Source organism: Cheilinus undulatus, linkage group 5, assembly GCF_018320785.1.
Source record: "Cheilinus undulatus linkage group 5, ASM1832078v1, whole genome shotgun sequence".
In the NCBI taxonomy this organism is placed as follows: Eukaryota; Metazoa; Chordata; class Actinopteri; order Labriformes; family Labridae; genus Cheilinus; species Cheilinus undulatus.
The window spans coordinates 14744959-14761565 of record NC_054869.1 but is presented as its reverse complement, the minus strand read 5'-3'; the positions used below and the strand labels follow the sequence as shown (position 1 = coordinate 14761565).

The window sequence follows — 16607 nt, the reverse complement described above, 5'->3', positions numbered from 1 at the left end:
ACACAAATATCAGCAGCACTTCTGCTCAGCAGTTCCAGCCAGGGATTGTAACAATGTATCTTGTGAATGACGTCTGCAGTGGTGACTGGTTGATGACATTCCCTAATGAGTTTATTTCCATCACTATTCAGGATTGTTCTATTGTCGTTGTGCTTTGTCAAATCATGAACACTTTTTGTTCCCATCATGGCACTTTTAAAAATGTTTCATCCCAAAGTTTAATTCATGTATTCCTTCGTTGCGATGTAATATCATGTTTTCTTTTTGACTTGTACAATCTTTTTTAAATGTTCACTTTTCTCACCCAGCGTGTATACATGAAGGTTGCACATGGTCCCTGACACAGAATCAGGGTTCTCTGAAAATGTTTTTGATTGTAACAAAGCTGTAAAATGTATTTCGAGCCAGTGTTGAATAGGAAATCTTTGGAGGATTTGACAGCTGATGATACTGTTGGACAAAAAAAAAAAAGCACTCGAAATACTTATGCTGCACAGCCTGCCTTTGAAAACTATGATGTAAGTCTTTCAAAAATCTATTAAATGAATGTAAATCAAACTTTGCTTGTTTTTCTGACATTCATCATATCGGATACATAATTTTAGATGTAAGTGAAACATTCTGATGTAGTTTTAATCTGCGTGTTTGACATTGGTTCAAACACACCTTTAGCAGATACACCAGTTGCTATGGAGAACTATTCTCATATGATACCGAGTCAAACCATCCCTGCACACAGCTGCCTGTAAACATTTGACAGAAGCTCTGGCACAGGTAGGAAAAAACAAACCCACACTTGGCACACTCGGCTTGGCTGCTTTTATTTACTTGCCCCAGTGGCTGGTAAGTTGAGCAAAACCAGACACTCCTCAACAGTATCAGCATTTGGGTGGTGGCGGGTACTAATTTCCCACCCTGGTGCAAATGTTGCAGTAGATTACATCAGCAAAAGACAAAAAAAAGAAAAGGACCCTCAAACACCACACCACCACCATTAACAGGACTGTCTACATATTAGATATATTAGAGTTTCTACATTTTTACCCAGAATTTTAAAGTTGAACCCAGATTTTACGACCAATTTTTATTTTTATATTATTATTATTTTTTTATAATAATAATAATTAGTATTATCATTATTACTATGATTATTCTTGTTTGCTTGTTTTTTTTTTTTTTTATTCTGGTTTGGTAGTGTAAAGTAATGTTTTCCATGACAATAAAGCCAGATAGATAAATAGACTTTCTGAAGTTTAGATGGCATAGTTTGCTGTTTTATACCACTGTTACTCCAGTAGGGGGCAGAAATACAGCAATCCACCGGATGCTCGCCGCCATTAATGCGAAGAAGAAGTAAAGGAGTCGCGAAGGGTTTTTTGTCGTGTGCATTAATGACATTTTTCTCCAAGTATGCGGTAATCAGTAAGTTGAATTTGAATCAGAACATATTATCAAATAAATTTGTGCAAAAGTACGTTTATAGACATACGTAAAACTCTTTCTTTAATGTGCGTCCATTGAAAAGCACGCGCTCCGTCATGCTAAATACTGTTAGCTTGTTGCTTTCTTGTGAATGATTGAGTTTTACATCCACTGAAGTGTTTTTATGCTATAACTTAATGTGACCAGGTAAAGTACGCAGTGTTTCCTCCTGCTGAGCACGATGACTCAGAGAGTGCTCCCTCAGAGCAAAGAGACTCTGCTTCAAAACTACAACAAGAGGCTGAAGGATGACATCAGGTCCATCCTGGACAACTTCACCGAAATCATCAAAACAGCAAAGGTACTCGCAATGTGCTAATATTTTACCCGCCATGCTTCACTCTAACCTGAAATTTCTGCCTTTTTCCATCGAAAAATTTGAGTACTTGTTGTGTTTGAGTATGATCACACGCTGTTTTTGTGTTTCCAGATAGAGGATGAGACTCAGGTTTCTAGGGCGACCCAAGCAGAGCAGGACCATTATGAGATGCACGTCAGAGCAGCCAACATTGTAAGGGCTGCATAACACGCTGTGTAGTTTTGTGTTTTGGTCACTGTTATGCATGCCTTAGCGTCTTCACTAATTTAACTTATAGGGCAAGAATGTAATGCACAACATTCTAAAGTTTGCGAAGTTTTTCTTTTTCTTTTGAAATCAACGTAGTCTCTATCATCAAGAGTTGTATGTTTACTATTAATACAATGCCATTTTCTTTAAATGGCTTTGTGTTTGAATGGTGCCCTAGAATACACGTGCCTTGTTTTCTTTAAGTTAAAAACAGATGCCTTACAAGATGACTGTTTTATTTTTCTTTCCATACAAATAGAGAATATCAGTATTTTGGGTTTTTTGTCAAATTTGAGTCGTCTCTTATTTGTTTCAATCTTTGTTTCAATGTAAGGCTTCCTTACAATGTCCCCTTTTAATAGGGATGTACGGTTTTGAATTTTTAACATTTGACATGCCAATATTTACAAATAAATTATAGCCATTACCGATGTTGATATGATATATACATTTAGTTCGACCTAAAACCTAAGTCTTTAAAACAGACTTTAAAGTTTAAAGTTTGGGATCTGCTGATGGTTCTTAAAATCTCAAGTTTTCTTAATTTTAGTGTATTATGGCTGCACAGTATTGATTTGTAGATGGTCATAATTAGGATTTCTTTGAGTACCTGATGCTTTTCTGTCTTTAAGAACAAAAATAGACATTTTTATTTGCATCTCAGCCCACTTCCATCGTCTCTGTGACACACAGGTGCGAGCTGGTGAGTCCCTGATGAAACTGGTGTCCGATCTGAAGCAGTTTCTGATCCTGAACGACTTCCCCTCTGTGAACGATGCCATCAGTCTCCAGAACCAGCAGCTGCGCTCGCTGCAGGATGAGTGTGACAAGAAGCTGACCTCGCTCCGTGACGAGATCGCCATCGACCTGTATGAGCTAGAGGAAGAATATTACTCCTCCAGGTACAAGTAGGCTCATACTTGCCCCCATCCCACCGCCCCTCTGTCGCCCCATGCCCAGCACCATTTACTGTCCCATGTTTACCATTCACTGAGCCCAAGGGGGTTTTCTTCTTCCAACATCTAAACATGTGAAACCTTTTGGGTTGAATTTCTCTCATCTTCATCAACACAAAGCATCACAAAGCTCTATCATGAAGTGACTATGAGGTATTATTGACAAGGAAGTGCCTTCAGTTTTTCTCTGCAACATGACATTGGTCAAAGCTTATCAAAGGAGGGAGGAGTTAAGCATTAAAGATGTTTACAACTGAATAACTGATAGTTCAGCATGGATTTAATGCAGTTAACTGATGCAGTATGAAGTAAAAAGCCTTAGTGGAGAAGAGCATCCATTTAAACATAGTGTTGACCCACTGGTCCTTATATGCAGCATTTATTAGGCTTCAGGGAGTTTTAAGGAATATTGTTTGGTGAATGGGAAGGTACAAAGTGTAATTGTAAATATGGAGATACATGCACTTGGGTTGATTTTTAGAAATTAAAATATTTTAAAGCAAGACCGTATACAAACCTATGAATTTTATGGCTGGTTTAAAAATATAAGTTAAAGAAACACCACATTTATGGGGGAAATGAACTCCCTTTATGATGATTACTCATAGATTTAACTAAAATTATATCAGAGAATAGATTTTATAGATGTAACATTCTTCTAAGATAATTTATTGTAAAATTAATTTGGTGTATGATGGAAGATTTTATTGGACTGTGGATGATTGTTTTGGATAGACTGTAAAACTAGACTGTTATTTATTTGAGGTCCAGTCTAAGGAGTAGACTTTTGTCATAAACTATTAGGTGTGTATTTTAATTTGATCCGTCCTTGAGACTCCAAGTGACTCCCGCTGTAACCACACAGGAGGTGACACTCACACATGGGGTGTTTGTACATGTGTACTAATTTGTGCCAGTTGTTCCAAGAGACCCAAAATGATATAAGAAATAAAGTAGAGACAAAACCCTGCAGTAGTTTGTCATGTTTTCTGTGAGTAAGTATAAGAAAGTGTCTCTCAGTCCTGTTTGGAGCATGCTGGGTGTGGGCCTTTCTTCCTTGCCGCACTCGCTCTGCTTTCTCCTCCATCAGCAACTAATCGTACCTTTTTGCCAAGCTTTGAATCAAAACGTGATACCTACAGTATCTAGTTAATAATCAGCAGTTTTACTCATTGATTCAGTATCCACTGCTCCTGCATAACCTCCATGCTTCTGTCGCCTTTGACGTGCTCCTCTATGTGTGTGACTGTGCTTATTCTGACCTGCCGCTCTCGTCTGCTCCTCTCTTTCTGTGCTGCGTTGATTCTTGTCTCCTCTACTGGTTCTTGCTCCACAAAGCTACAGTCAGTGGGACAGCACTGATATGCCGCTGTGTGAGGCCTACCGCCGCCGAGACAGCTGGGCCTCCGCGGGCAGCAGCTGCAGCTCCACACAGGGGGACAGAGAAGATGTGGAGGGACCTCCTTCACAGGAGACAGTCCCCCAGCACCACGTCAACGGACACGGGACGTCTTCTATAGAGAAACCATGAGAAGAACCGAAACAAAGACTGGAACACTTTTGAATTTCAGTGTATTTATGTACAATTAGGTCTGCAGCCATTTTTAAATTTTGATTTTGCTCAAAATCTAAACTTTGAATTCAGAACACAGAGGGCCCATCCATTTGTCTAGAATACTTAAAATGTGCTTTTTGGATTTATATTCTATTAAAATAAGACACAAGGGAAGTTCTAACATGTAAACATTTTGGCCCACACAATTTTTATATTCTAATGCTTGACTTGACCATAGTAATGAAAATAAGTGTGCTTTTTTCCTTTAAACTTGTTTTTCTTTCTTTTATTGTTGCTTTATTCCTTTTTTATACCTCAAAGCACTGGTGACATTAAAAGGACAACTTAAAGCATGTGGTTTTGTGTTTTAAATTTGGTATGTTCCCAAAAACCCTCAAAAAGCATATCTTCAGCCAAATGTAAGGATTAAACAGAAAAGTAAAAAGCAAATAATTACAATTTAGAGAGGTATCTGATCAAATTTGCAAATGGATATTCCTGAGCCCACTTCCCTTTTACAGAAAACATGACAAAACAAAAGCATACAGAAAATACCAGAGAGCTAATAATAATATTTACATAGTACAACACCGTCTTGGGAGTTTCCTGATAAACAGCTGTCCATGGAAGCCAGTTTGCACATTTTTGTTGAGGCTCATTTAAAGTTCAAAATAATAACATGGGCATCAGGTCATTAAAAAAAAAAAAAATCAAACAGAATTTCAGTATCGTCGATTCATTTTCTTAAACTTCTCATAATGGTAGTCATCTGTGGCCTTCTCATTGTTTGGACGTTTGCGGAAGTTTGGTGGTGACGTTGCTGTAAAAGAGTACAAGGATATGCAATTTTGACTGCAGTTTTGAAAAGAGTGCAATGAGACTACCACGATATTTCTCTCAAGATCTGAAATGAAATACAGTCTAATGATGCTTAAATAGCTTTATATACTATACATGAACAGTGTCTTACCCTCTGGTCCTGGTTTCTCAGTGTCTCCCACGCGCAGCGGCCTTGCTTTTGGCTCCTCTCTGTGTCTGTGGTGCCTCTGCGGAGCATTCACGTCCTCATGATAAACTACAAATACAAATACTAATTAAAATCCCATCTCCTGATTGCGTCTGACAAATTCATGTTAAGACTAATCAAACTCACAGCGGTTGTGCTGGACATAGTTGACAGCAATGTTTGTTGGTACAAAAGATGTCCCATGGTCCTTTTTTTTGTTCCTTTGTTCTGCCAGAAGTTTAGCCTTTGCTTCTTCTGTGAAGATGATGTTCTTTATCTTTGCACTGAGAAAGAAATGACAAACAGAATTAGTGTGATGTTTTAATGTAAGATTTCGGCCTCAGATACTTAAGAACAAGTTTAAGGTGAATGCTATAAATTTTTAAAGAAACTTCTAGACATACTCGATGCCTAGATCAACTTCAGGGATCCCACTCAGCATCTGGTTGGATAACATCTCCTCTGTTTTCTTGGCAGAATTGACTCGGATGTTCTCTGGTAACTCATACAGGTGGTCCTCTGCATTTTTCACCTTCACTTTCTGTTCTTCGGCTTCAACCAACCCCTTCTTCTTTTTAAGCTCTGTCTCGATATACTTCATCCTGTTGGAAAAAAACAGTAAAAACAGGTTTTCATTATGTCCATGTGGCACTCTGTAAACAATGGTACAGGCATGCATAACCATGTCCTAAATGTGGTGATTACAACATTATGTCAGAATGAACTTCCCTTAACTTTGTCTAAAATGTATATGAGCCAAGCATGCAGTCTCTTCAACATAGCATCTGCTAAATATTGCTGTTCAAAAGGTGCTATGTTTGAGGCTTTGTGTCAGTGTGAGCTACGGCTGACCAAAAATTATATCTCAATTTTTTTTAGGCAAATTGACTATTAGGTTTGGATACTGTTTGGGTTTTGTGTCAATACTAGTGCTAAATTGATACTTTTTAGATGATGTTGATGTCAAAACGTTGCCTGAATAGATACTTTTAAGAGAAAAAAAATTAAGGTAAAAGGCTGTGGATGATTAAAAGCTGTCTTTTATTTATAAATGACTCACAGTAATATCTTAAAAAGATCCTAATAGAGCATATCAGTAAAGCTGTGAATTATAAATGGATCAAACAATGCATTTTGTGCCTTTCATCTGGAGTGAGGAAGGGTCACTTTACAGTGGCAGGGTCCCAAAATGAAGCACCAAAATCTGCAACTTAATTTGGTATGATAGGTATCAGATGTCTTGGTATATATCAGATTTCATTACTCATCCCTATTGACTACATAGGATATACGTTTGTTTATAATAAGAATAGTAAACAAAAATCTACATTGTCTAAATTGCACAAAAATGGCAATTTGTATATTGAGGTGGTCAAATTTTTTCTACACATTTAAATAAAACTTTTTTAAATGTTAAAATTTCCATTAATTTTGTCATCAGAGGTTTTAAGGAACTTAATGATCTTCAGTCATGTTTTTAACCAAATCAGATAGGGCACTGTCTAAACTGCACAAAAACAATGGCAACATTTGTTTAATTTACACAGTGTGCAGAACTCTGCCTGCAACTTTTGATAATTAATGAATTACCCAATATTTGGTGTTTAGGGCATCTATTTTTGTTGCAGTGGTTTAAAACACGTACTTACATCCCTTGATTTAAAAAAGCATAAAGACCCTTCATGTAAAATTAAATAATTGCATGATAATTCCACATTTAATTTTTATATTTCAAATCACCTATCTTGTGTTCATTAGCGTATTGCTAGTTATAGTTAGCTATAGCTATAGTTAGTTATATATAGCTAGTTACTTACTGTAAACAATCTTTTTACTGAGCATTAGGACTGGCATCTATTTTTTCTAAATCAGTTCATTAGCCATTGCACTCACCAGTGGCCAGATGCAGTCAGGAGAAACATGTAACATTATTTTAATGCATCAACTACATTGATGTACATTAATATCTTGCACAATATTTAACTCAAACTCTATATGTTTCCCAGCTCAAGGATGAGCCTGTTCACCCAACTGTTATCAGTTCACTGTTCTCCTAATATTAAGAGTTACATAAATGTCATAGAGAGAGAGAAAGAGGGTGTAAAAGCAGACGTACATATCCGCATCCTCGTCTCTTCTGTTTGTTTCTGCAGAGAAAGATGTGCCCAGGTTGAGGTCCGTCTCATCTTCTGTCCTGCAGGCGGAAAAGAAGTCATATTTGGTCAAACCAGGGTCATACATGCAGCACATGTTTCTGATTTATTGTTGACATAATATTACAAAGAGAATAGCTTAATTGCACAATATCAAGCTCATGATTGATAGCAAAATGACTGACTTACATGTCTCTATTTCTGTCTTTGATTTTCTTCATGTCCACAACTCCTCCCGTCTTCAGTTTAAATGGGTCATTCTGTGAAAAATGTTTGTATTAATAACAAGACAGCTAACCAACAGAACAGCATCTCTGATTGTCACTTACATCAATTTCAGCCTCTGGCGGCAGCTTTTCTCCCACCAACAAAGCAGTCACACTAAAAGAAGGATTCAATATATATTTTTATTTCAAGCATTCTGCGAACCGTGGAGAATTTCCCCTTAATAACATTTTATTTTTTTATTTTTTTGTTTTCAACGTTACGTAGACGTTACCTGACTCCGGTCTGTCGTTTCCGCAAACTCTGGAGTTCTTTAGCTTCTTCTAATTTTGATCTAAACAAGAAATAACAAATATTTTATGCAACATTTAAAATAATCTACTTAAATCAAGAGAATGGATGAGGTAAATCTGTGTGCCTATCGTGTTCGATGGGACAAATAGCCACGTTAGCTAACGGAACATTAGCCTGAGTATGTTTTTGTGTTTGAGAAAGTATTTTACCTCACTTCTTCAGCCGTCTCATCTTCCTCTGCGTCTGATGAATCCCTTCTTTTCCTAATGTTCTTGCCACACGGCATTTTTATATCAGCCAGACGGTTTTACTTTAGCTTTGGTAAATAATACCTTTTGGCGATATCAGTTGGCTATGTAGAGGGACAGCTTTAGCAAACGTACAATAATATTACGTCACTTCCGTAGCTAGGCCTGTCCTCTTCCGTTCAATCGTTTTTAGATAATCACAACAATCATGGCGACTTACACACAGGTCGGCAGGTTGTTGGGTGTTTCAGCGAGACTTTCACGTCCGTAAGTCACTTTTTTTCTCATTTAGAAAGCGATGTTCTCGCTTTTCTTTCATTTAGTTCACGCATAGATGCAGCAAGCTCTGAATGATACGAGTCTGATTTACTGTCATTGTCCACGGCTAGGAGGCAAGCCATGATGCAGACTCAGTGACGCAGATTTATTACAACTGTAATTAAAAGTGGGATGTCTGGATGTGGCTTTAGTTGTTGGACACCTTTAAGTTGCAGTCAGTGTTGAATGACTCTGTTATCACGCCAAATAAAATAACCTTTGTCATATTTTAAACATTTTGGCACTAAATTTAATATGGCAAATTTTGAAAATAGTCTTCAATTTAGGCTAATGTGTCGTAGCCCTCGCAGCGCCACTCATCTGGACACGTGTAAATAGTTATTTCTGCGGAAAATATCACAAGCTTGGCCACAAATCCTGGCCCGAGGAGAGGTCCTGCAAGCTTTATTTTAATGTGCAAACTTGCTGACGCTTTGGATACTATCTTCCTGCTAGTCACAGAGGTTACTAGAGGCGACCCTTTCTGTAATAATGGCACAGCTTCTGAGACTTACTCATACACGAAGGTGTTATAATTCATCTCTCTATTAACACATTTTTATAACTGCGTCACAGCTGTGTTGGCTTTTGTCCTCGGTAAGCTTTATGACAGGTTCTGACAAATGTGAAAAATGAAGAGTAGATCTCACGTCGGTCAAAATTGTATAACAGCTGGAAAAAAAAAGCTCCTGGTGATTTCATAATAACCCTGAATTATTATCTCTACATAAGGAGATCATTTATGATGACTAGTGTGGCATTTAGGGCAGTTATCGTCAAGCAAGCAATCGCATAAATACATGAAACATCCAACTTTAACATTGTTTTGAAATTCACTTTGCTTATACAAGATAAACAGGAATATTAGTTAGAGGTCAGTTAACATGTTGCTCCATTGACAAAAGGCTTTGGTATTATGCATAAATTATCATTAAGTAGTTAGTCTTACGCAGCCGTTTCTAATAGAAATCTGTAATTATTTAATCTGCAGTCGGGAGGGATGAAACGAATCAGGTTAGCACGCACACGGGATGTTAAGGGTTTTTAGAGCAACATTTGTTTGATCATAAAGTAAAATAAGCAGAAGCTGTGCTGTAATCAACTGTGGTAGAAAGTAACTGAAAGCCTTTAACCTTTTATGACCTACCATAGAACAAGTCCGCCAGAGCTTATTTTTACATTTTTACATGTTGCAGTGCCATTTTTGGAGTATTTGAATTGGCTATACATCAGTACAACCCTTAGTACCCAAATTTTAATATGTATGTGATAAGTCTATAGTAACAAATTAAATTGTTCAAAAAGGGCAAAAAAAAAACACAAGAAAAATTGTTTGGTTTTTTTACACATTTTCCTAAATACAGAGAAATAGTAGCTGTATCCCTCAAAATTGTGATTGTAAAAAAGTTGCACAAGATAATTTTAAAACCAAAAAATATATATATATTGAGTATATTCATTACTTCAGTTTTGAAATACATTCATCTAAACTGTGGCAGAAATGAAAATAAAATGAAATTTTCCTCACTTTACAAAAAAGACAGCATCTTTAGAGGAAATGTACTATTTACAAGAGTGAAATCAAATCTCTAAGTGCGCCAGATACTTTTGAGCATACATACAGTGCTTAACAAATTTATTAGACCACCCTAACCCGAACCAAAGAAAAGTTTATGCCACATCTGCCCTAAATTAACAGAATTTTTATGTTTCTGCAATGGTTAATACACAATATGTAGAAGCTCTTTAACCCAAATGATATTTTTAATGCTAAAATATAATAATTGTTGTTATCCATGAATTTTTCAAATGTACAGATTTACAAAAACACTGAAAAATAGTAAAGCACATTAATATTTCTTGATTAATATGTCAAATTATAGTTATTTACTTGCATTCCTGAACAGAAAAATGAGTTCTAGTGGTTGAATGTTATGCTTGATTCATTTCTGACTTCTCAGAGAAGGCCAGTGAGTCGGCTCAAATTTGGGTATAAAAAGGTGAATTCAGTTTGAAATTCCTCATTCCTGTTCAAAATGGTAAAACGTGGAGAACTCACTGAAAATGAAAGAGTCCGCATTAAAGCACTTCATAATGCTGGATGGTCTTTGAGACAAATATGACAGGTGGTCTAATAAATTTTTTAAGCACTGTATGTTTGCAGAAGACCATGTTGAAACAATAACAAGTGTGACTTGTAACCTGCAAGAAAACAACACATTTATAGTCTGGATTGTATTACTAAATTTACGCAAAAGAAGGAAGGATATTTCTAGAAGGAAACAGTACTCTGGAACACATTGAATGTGTAATATGTTAGTGTTACTCCTCTCGTTTTATATGCAAAAAGAAATATTGCTCTATCTCATTTGGTAACAATTCTACCCAAGGTTGAAAATAGAAATGCAAATGGGAGTGCTGGCAATCTGGGGTAGGTTTTAAAGGGTTAAATGCTGTTCTGACGTTCCCCTGTATTTTGAAGTAGCGGTGCAACACTTCAATATTTAAATGTCCTGCTACTTTCACTTCCTTTACACTGCAGTTCAGGGTTAGTATTTTTGTAACAACGGTAGTTACTAGTTTCTTTTCAGATTAAGATAACAGACACAAGTATAAAATAACATATGATGTGTTTATTTGGGTAATGTATATAAAGCAAGACATTAGACATTCTATATTTAAATATAGTTTTCTGCACTGTAGGATTTCTAATTTAGGGATGTTTATGCCCCTCTTTCATGTTGTTTTGATTTTTCTGGCAGTGGATATCAGTGTGCCGCATTACATTGGCCTTCACATAACACAGGAGTCTCGAACAGATGGCCACAAAACCCCCATTGGGTTGTTCCTGGTTTGTATTCTTCCTGAATCCTTGTGAGTCTCTAACATAGAGGAAAAGTTCTAGTATGAATTACATTGCATTCTTTTTCTTTATGTTTTGTCTCCTCCCAGGAAGGACAATGTTTGTGCAGACACAGGACACACCAAATCCAAACAGCCTAAAGTTTCTGCCCGGCCGCACAGTTCTCGAATCAGGAACTATGAACTTTGCCGGCCCTCGTGATGCTCACTGCTCGCCCTTAGCCAGGTATGACTATCCTGAAATCCATGTAGATTTATAAAGAGTGATACATTGCTTTTTTAAAGTAGGGCCTTGAATGCAGAGTGGCAGGAGAAGCACAGGGTTGCGTTATAATATCGACAGTGGCTTTATTCCAGCAGTACACACCAAAATGTAAAGCATCCATGACCATTAGTTGTCACTGTTGCATCTGCACATCAGTGGTGATGACCATGGCATTTATACACCTGCTGTACCAGAGAACTTATGTTGTGTCTGTACCCTCAGAATCAGTTGAAACTCATGCTGAGCTCAGATAAAGCAGTGAGAGCTCTCTTTGTCTCTCATGTTGTCCTTGAGTCTGCAGCCAGTGTCTTTAACATCAGCCACTCTGTAAGCTGAGGTTGAATTATATAAATGTGTGAAACACAATGCTTTTGTCCTATCATGACTGTGATGATTACGTTCTGTTACTTTGTCTGCCTCACTGAGCTTGACAGTCAATGTTAAAAATGGTCTAAATGGTTGTAATTAATGATTTAAGGGATAATTTTAATTAAAATAGAAGTATGATTAGATAATCTCACATGTGCATGAAAGGTTTGTAAGAATACAGTTTACTTGCTTTTATCATTTTATCTGTAACTTATCATTTGGGATAAAACCAAAAACTCGAAATACAATACTGGGTTCAAGACTGGGTTTAATCACAATTTCATAAATTTTTTTTTTTTTTATCAATTCCTTAAATCTTTTTGATAACATGAGATTGGATTTAATTTCATTAACTTTTTAATTTATACACTGAGATTCCTAAATTAAGATTACAAAACATCCCCTTTTCTTTCTGGTTCTTAATAAATAAGTGTTACACTTTTTATTTTGTTGTTGTTTGGTTTATAATTGAAATATTATATTTTTCTCCATAAAAAGCAGCACTGACAAGTGCTACTGCTTTAGCTACTTCAAACAAGAGATGCCAAAAGCAACTGGCTAAAAATTAGTATACTGACATTAAGAATAATAGTTATAATTTTGTCAAATCGATTTAACTTATATTTATGTCCCTTTCCTTTCTTTTTTTCCCACTTGTGTTATATGGCAGTATTGTTGCATCCCTACAGAATATTGATCTAGTATGTTATTTCCTTTTTAAGAACAATCATAAACATGCAATATCAGTATAAAAGTCTTAAAGTCGCACAGTGTCTGTGATCTGATTTGTTTTTGTTTTTTTTCGTATTTAGACAGCTGTTTAGGATTGATGGAGTCAAGAGTGTCTTCCTTGGCCCTGATTTCATCACCATATCAAAGGTAAATGCCCATTTTAAAAATCTGTGTTCACCTCTAAAACCCCTTTTCCCACCAAACCAGTCCCAGGGCGATTGCTTGGCTAGAGATAGAGCTGGTTTGGAGTTGGTTCAATTTAAGTGTAGCATGATGTGTTGTGACTGTTAGAACCATCTTATTTCTCTTCTCTCCTCTTCTTTAAGGCTGATGATAACATGGAGTGGAAAGTAATCAAGCCTGATGTATTTGCTGCCATCATGGACTTTTTCACCTCAGGGCTTCCAGTTGTAAATGAAGGCAGCGTACCTAGTGCTGATACAGGTAAACCTTGCTGTTTGTAGAAGAACATTGAAATGCATAGCACTCCTACTAGGAATGTTGATGAATGCTGAGCACTCTCCTCTTGTCTTTTCAGCACCTTCAGATGATGACGATGAAGTTGTTGCAATGATCAAAGAGCTTTTGGACACTAGAATAAGGTAGCTGCACACAAAGATGTCCTCTAATGATGGCACTGGCTGTTTCTTTGGTGTTCTGTGCTTATTTGCTACTGCTGATGTTCTTTTTCTCTCAGGCCAACAGTACAGGAGGATGGAGGGGATGTTCTGTATCGGGGCTTTGAGGATGGAATTGTTAAACTGAAGTTGCAGGGGTCTTGCACCAGTTGTCCCAGCTCCATTATTACTTTGAAGAGCGGAATTCAAAACATGCTGCAGTTTTACGTCCCTGAGGTCGAATCAGTGGAGCAGGTTTGTTCTCATGTCAAATATTCTAAAAAAAGGCAACACGTAATGCAGTTACAGTAAATTATGCCTTTTCTTTTCATGTATAATTGGGAACAGTGATGGTGGTATAACTGGTATTTACTATGTGAGACTATGAAAATAGTTTGTGACACTGTAACATTATATGGAAACCAAAAACATTAAAAAAATACTGTAGAAATAAGAAGTCTGCCACTTAAAAGAATGTTTATAAAATGTGTTTTTCATCAGGTAAAGGATGAAGATGAGGAGGAGGCTGCCCAAGCCTAAACTGCAAAAACCTGGAGAACATTTACACATTCCTCCCTTCCCCCCAGCCACCTCCTTCTATGCCATAGTTTCAACACAATGAGCTACTTTATCACATAGCTGTGTAGAAGAACAAGTCATCCTCCAGACGTTATCATTGACCTCGATGATTTTCTCTTTAAAATGACAGTATTTTAAGAACAGGGACACAAGAGCCCTGTAATTAAAAAAAAACAGTTGAGCTAAAATAAATGTATTTATTATTATTTCACTTTGTTACACCTTTTCTGATTTATTCTCATGTCATGAACAGCTTTTAGGATTTCAACAAATACACTGTATTTATATAAATAAAGTTTACGCCAGTATTTTACTAATGCTCTGTCTTCTTATGTTATGAGGGACTAATTGGTGTGCTTAGCAGAAGAGACCTGTTTAAAAAAAATGCCCCCTCTAGGGCTCCAATAAAAAAAAAAAAAAAAACAGATACCACAGACATAATTACACAGTTTTTATATGGTTAAACGGCTTGAGTTGTATTTTATGTCTTATCATTTAAAATCCACTTGCTTAAGAATGTGTTCTTGTTTAATAATTTCTGAAACAGAGATACTTGTGAATTAATTTATGTAATACTTTTCATATAGACTTTTTGAAACACAGCTTCAAAGTGCTCTATACCTAAGAATAAAATAATGCACACAATCAGATAAAAAAAAACATAAAGAAAAGCATTTTGTATAAGACCTGGGCTGTTAACAGAGTGAGACAGAAACAGTCAGGTTATACAGACAAAAATTAAAATTGAACTAAAGCAACAGCTGAATTAGTTAAATAGTCTAAAACTGTAAAATTAAACAGTGCCCAGCTAGGTTTTAACTTAGATCAAACACCCAATAATACATGTTATTGTTATTTATGGTGTTTTACATAAAGAGACATTTATACAGTTGCAAGAAAAAGTATGTGAACCCTTTGGGATTTCTTGGATTTCTGCAAAAATTGGTCATAAAATGTGTTCTGATCATCTAAGTCACAACAATAGACAAACACAGTCTGCTTAAACTAATACCGCACAAAAAATTTAATGTTTTCATGTTTTTATTGAACAAAACATTCTCAGTGCAAGGTGGAAAAGTTCGTGAACCCCTAAGCTAATGACTTCTCCAAGAGCTAATTGGAGCCAGGAGTCAGCCAACCTGGGGTCCAATCAATGTGATGAGATTGGATGTGTTGGTTAAAGCTGCCCTGCCCTATAAAAAACACACAACAGTTTTGAGTTTGCTCTTCTCAAGAAGCAATGCCTGATGTGAACCATGCCTGGCACAAAAGAGCTCTCAGAAGACCTACGATCAAGAATTGTTGACTTGCATGAAGCTGGAAAGGGTTACAAAAGTATCCCTAAAAGCCTTGATGTTCATGCGTCCACGATAAAACAGACTGTCTACAAATGGAGAAAGTGGTGATGCAACAGGACAACGACCCAAAGCATAGAAGTAAATCAACAACAGAATGGCTTCAACAGAAGAAAATACGTCTTCTGGAGTGGCCCAGTCCTGACCTCAACCAGATTGAGATGCTGTGGCATGACCTCAAGAGAGTAATTCACACCAGACATCCGAATAATATTGCTGAACTGAAACAGTTTTGTAAAGAGGAATGGCCCAAAATTCCTCCTGACCGTTGTGCAGGTCTGATCTGCAACTACAGGAAACGTTTGGTTGAGGTTATTGCTGCCAAAGGAGGGTCAACCAGTTAATAAATCCAAAGGTTCACATACTTTTTCCACCTTGCACTGTGAATGTTTACATGTTTGTTCAATAAAAACATGAAAACATATATTTTTTGTGCGGTATTAGTTTAAGCAGACTGTGTTTGTCTATTGTTGTGACTTAGATGATCAGAACACATTTTATGACCAATTTTTGCAGAAATCCAAGAAATCCCAAAGGGTTCACATACTTTTTCTTGCAAGTGTATTTGTTATTTTTTATAAGATAATGGATATATCCGATATACCAGGGCATTTTTGCGTTTATGATGACATCGGAAGACATGTAGTGTACCTTATAACTGAAGATGTCCATTGTAAAAACCTTAAATTCCCTCTTTGGATAAATTTATCCTTGATAATTCCAGTTTCTTTTGGTAAAGGGAGTTTGGCATTCTTTATTTAGCTACATTCACACTGCAGTTAAAGTGACCTGGATCTCATTTTTGTGACTAATATCTGATTTTTGTCTGACAGTGTCAACAGCACAAGTCACACTGAATCTAACCCTTTCAAATCCAATTCAAGCCACTTTCGTATGTGGTTCTAAATCAGACACATATCTGATCTTTAGGAATTTGACTGCAGTGTGAACAGCCAAAGAAAAAAATCAGATCTGGGAAAAAAAATCAGATTTGAGCATAAAAGGCCTGCAGTGTGAACGTAG

General features: G+C 36.6%; 3 protein-coding genes across 3 annotated transcripts; 2 read left to right on the top strand and 1 right to left on the bottom strand.

Moving 5' to 3' along the window:
• The first annotated feature begins 1318 nt into the window (after positions 1-1318).
• Positions 1319-4911, top strand: med22 (mediator complex subunit 22). Its single transcript, XM_041787192.1, has 5 exons — positions 1319-1422; positions 1630-1783; positions 1913-1993; positions 2744-2952; positions 4345-4911. The coding sequence occupies exons 2-5, from the start codon at positions 1664-1666 to the stop codon at positions 4535-4537; spliced, it is 603 nt and encodes a 200-aa protein (XP_041643126.1). The 5' UTR covers positions 1319-1422; positions 1630-1663; the 3' UTR covers positions 4538-4911.
• c5h9orf78 (chromosome 5 C9orf78 homolog) lies at positions 4833-8624 on the bottom strand. The gene is made up of 9 exons (XM_041787190.1): positions 8449-8624; positions 8220-8279; positions 8050-8101; positions 7910-7980; positions 7684-7761; positions 5972-6169; positions 5715-5851; positions 5532-5636; positions 4833-5381 (listed from the first exon to the last, which is right to left on the bottom strand). Exons 1-9 carry the CDS (start codon positions 8523-8525, stop codon positions 5284-5286), a joined length of 876 nt encoding a protein of 291 aa, XP_041643124.1. The 5' UTR covers positions 8526-8624; the 3' UTR covers positions 4833-5283.
• A 23-nt stretch (positions 8625-8647) lies between these two features.
• On the top strand, positions 8648-14537 carry nfu1 (NFU1 iron-sulfur cluster scaffold homolog (S. cerevisiae)). Its single transcript, XM_041787189.1, has 8 exons — positions 8648-8754; positions 11568-11656; positions 11758-11893; positions 13114-13180; positions 13360-13477; positions 13572-13635; positions 13731-13905; positions 14152-14537. Exons 1-8 carry the CDS (start codon positions 8696-8698, stop codon positions 14188-14190), a joined length of 747 nt encoding a protein of 248 aa, XP_041643123.1. The 5' UTR covers positions 8648-8695; the 3' UTR covers positions 14191-14537.
• Positions 14538-16607: the final 2070 nt, after the last annotated feature.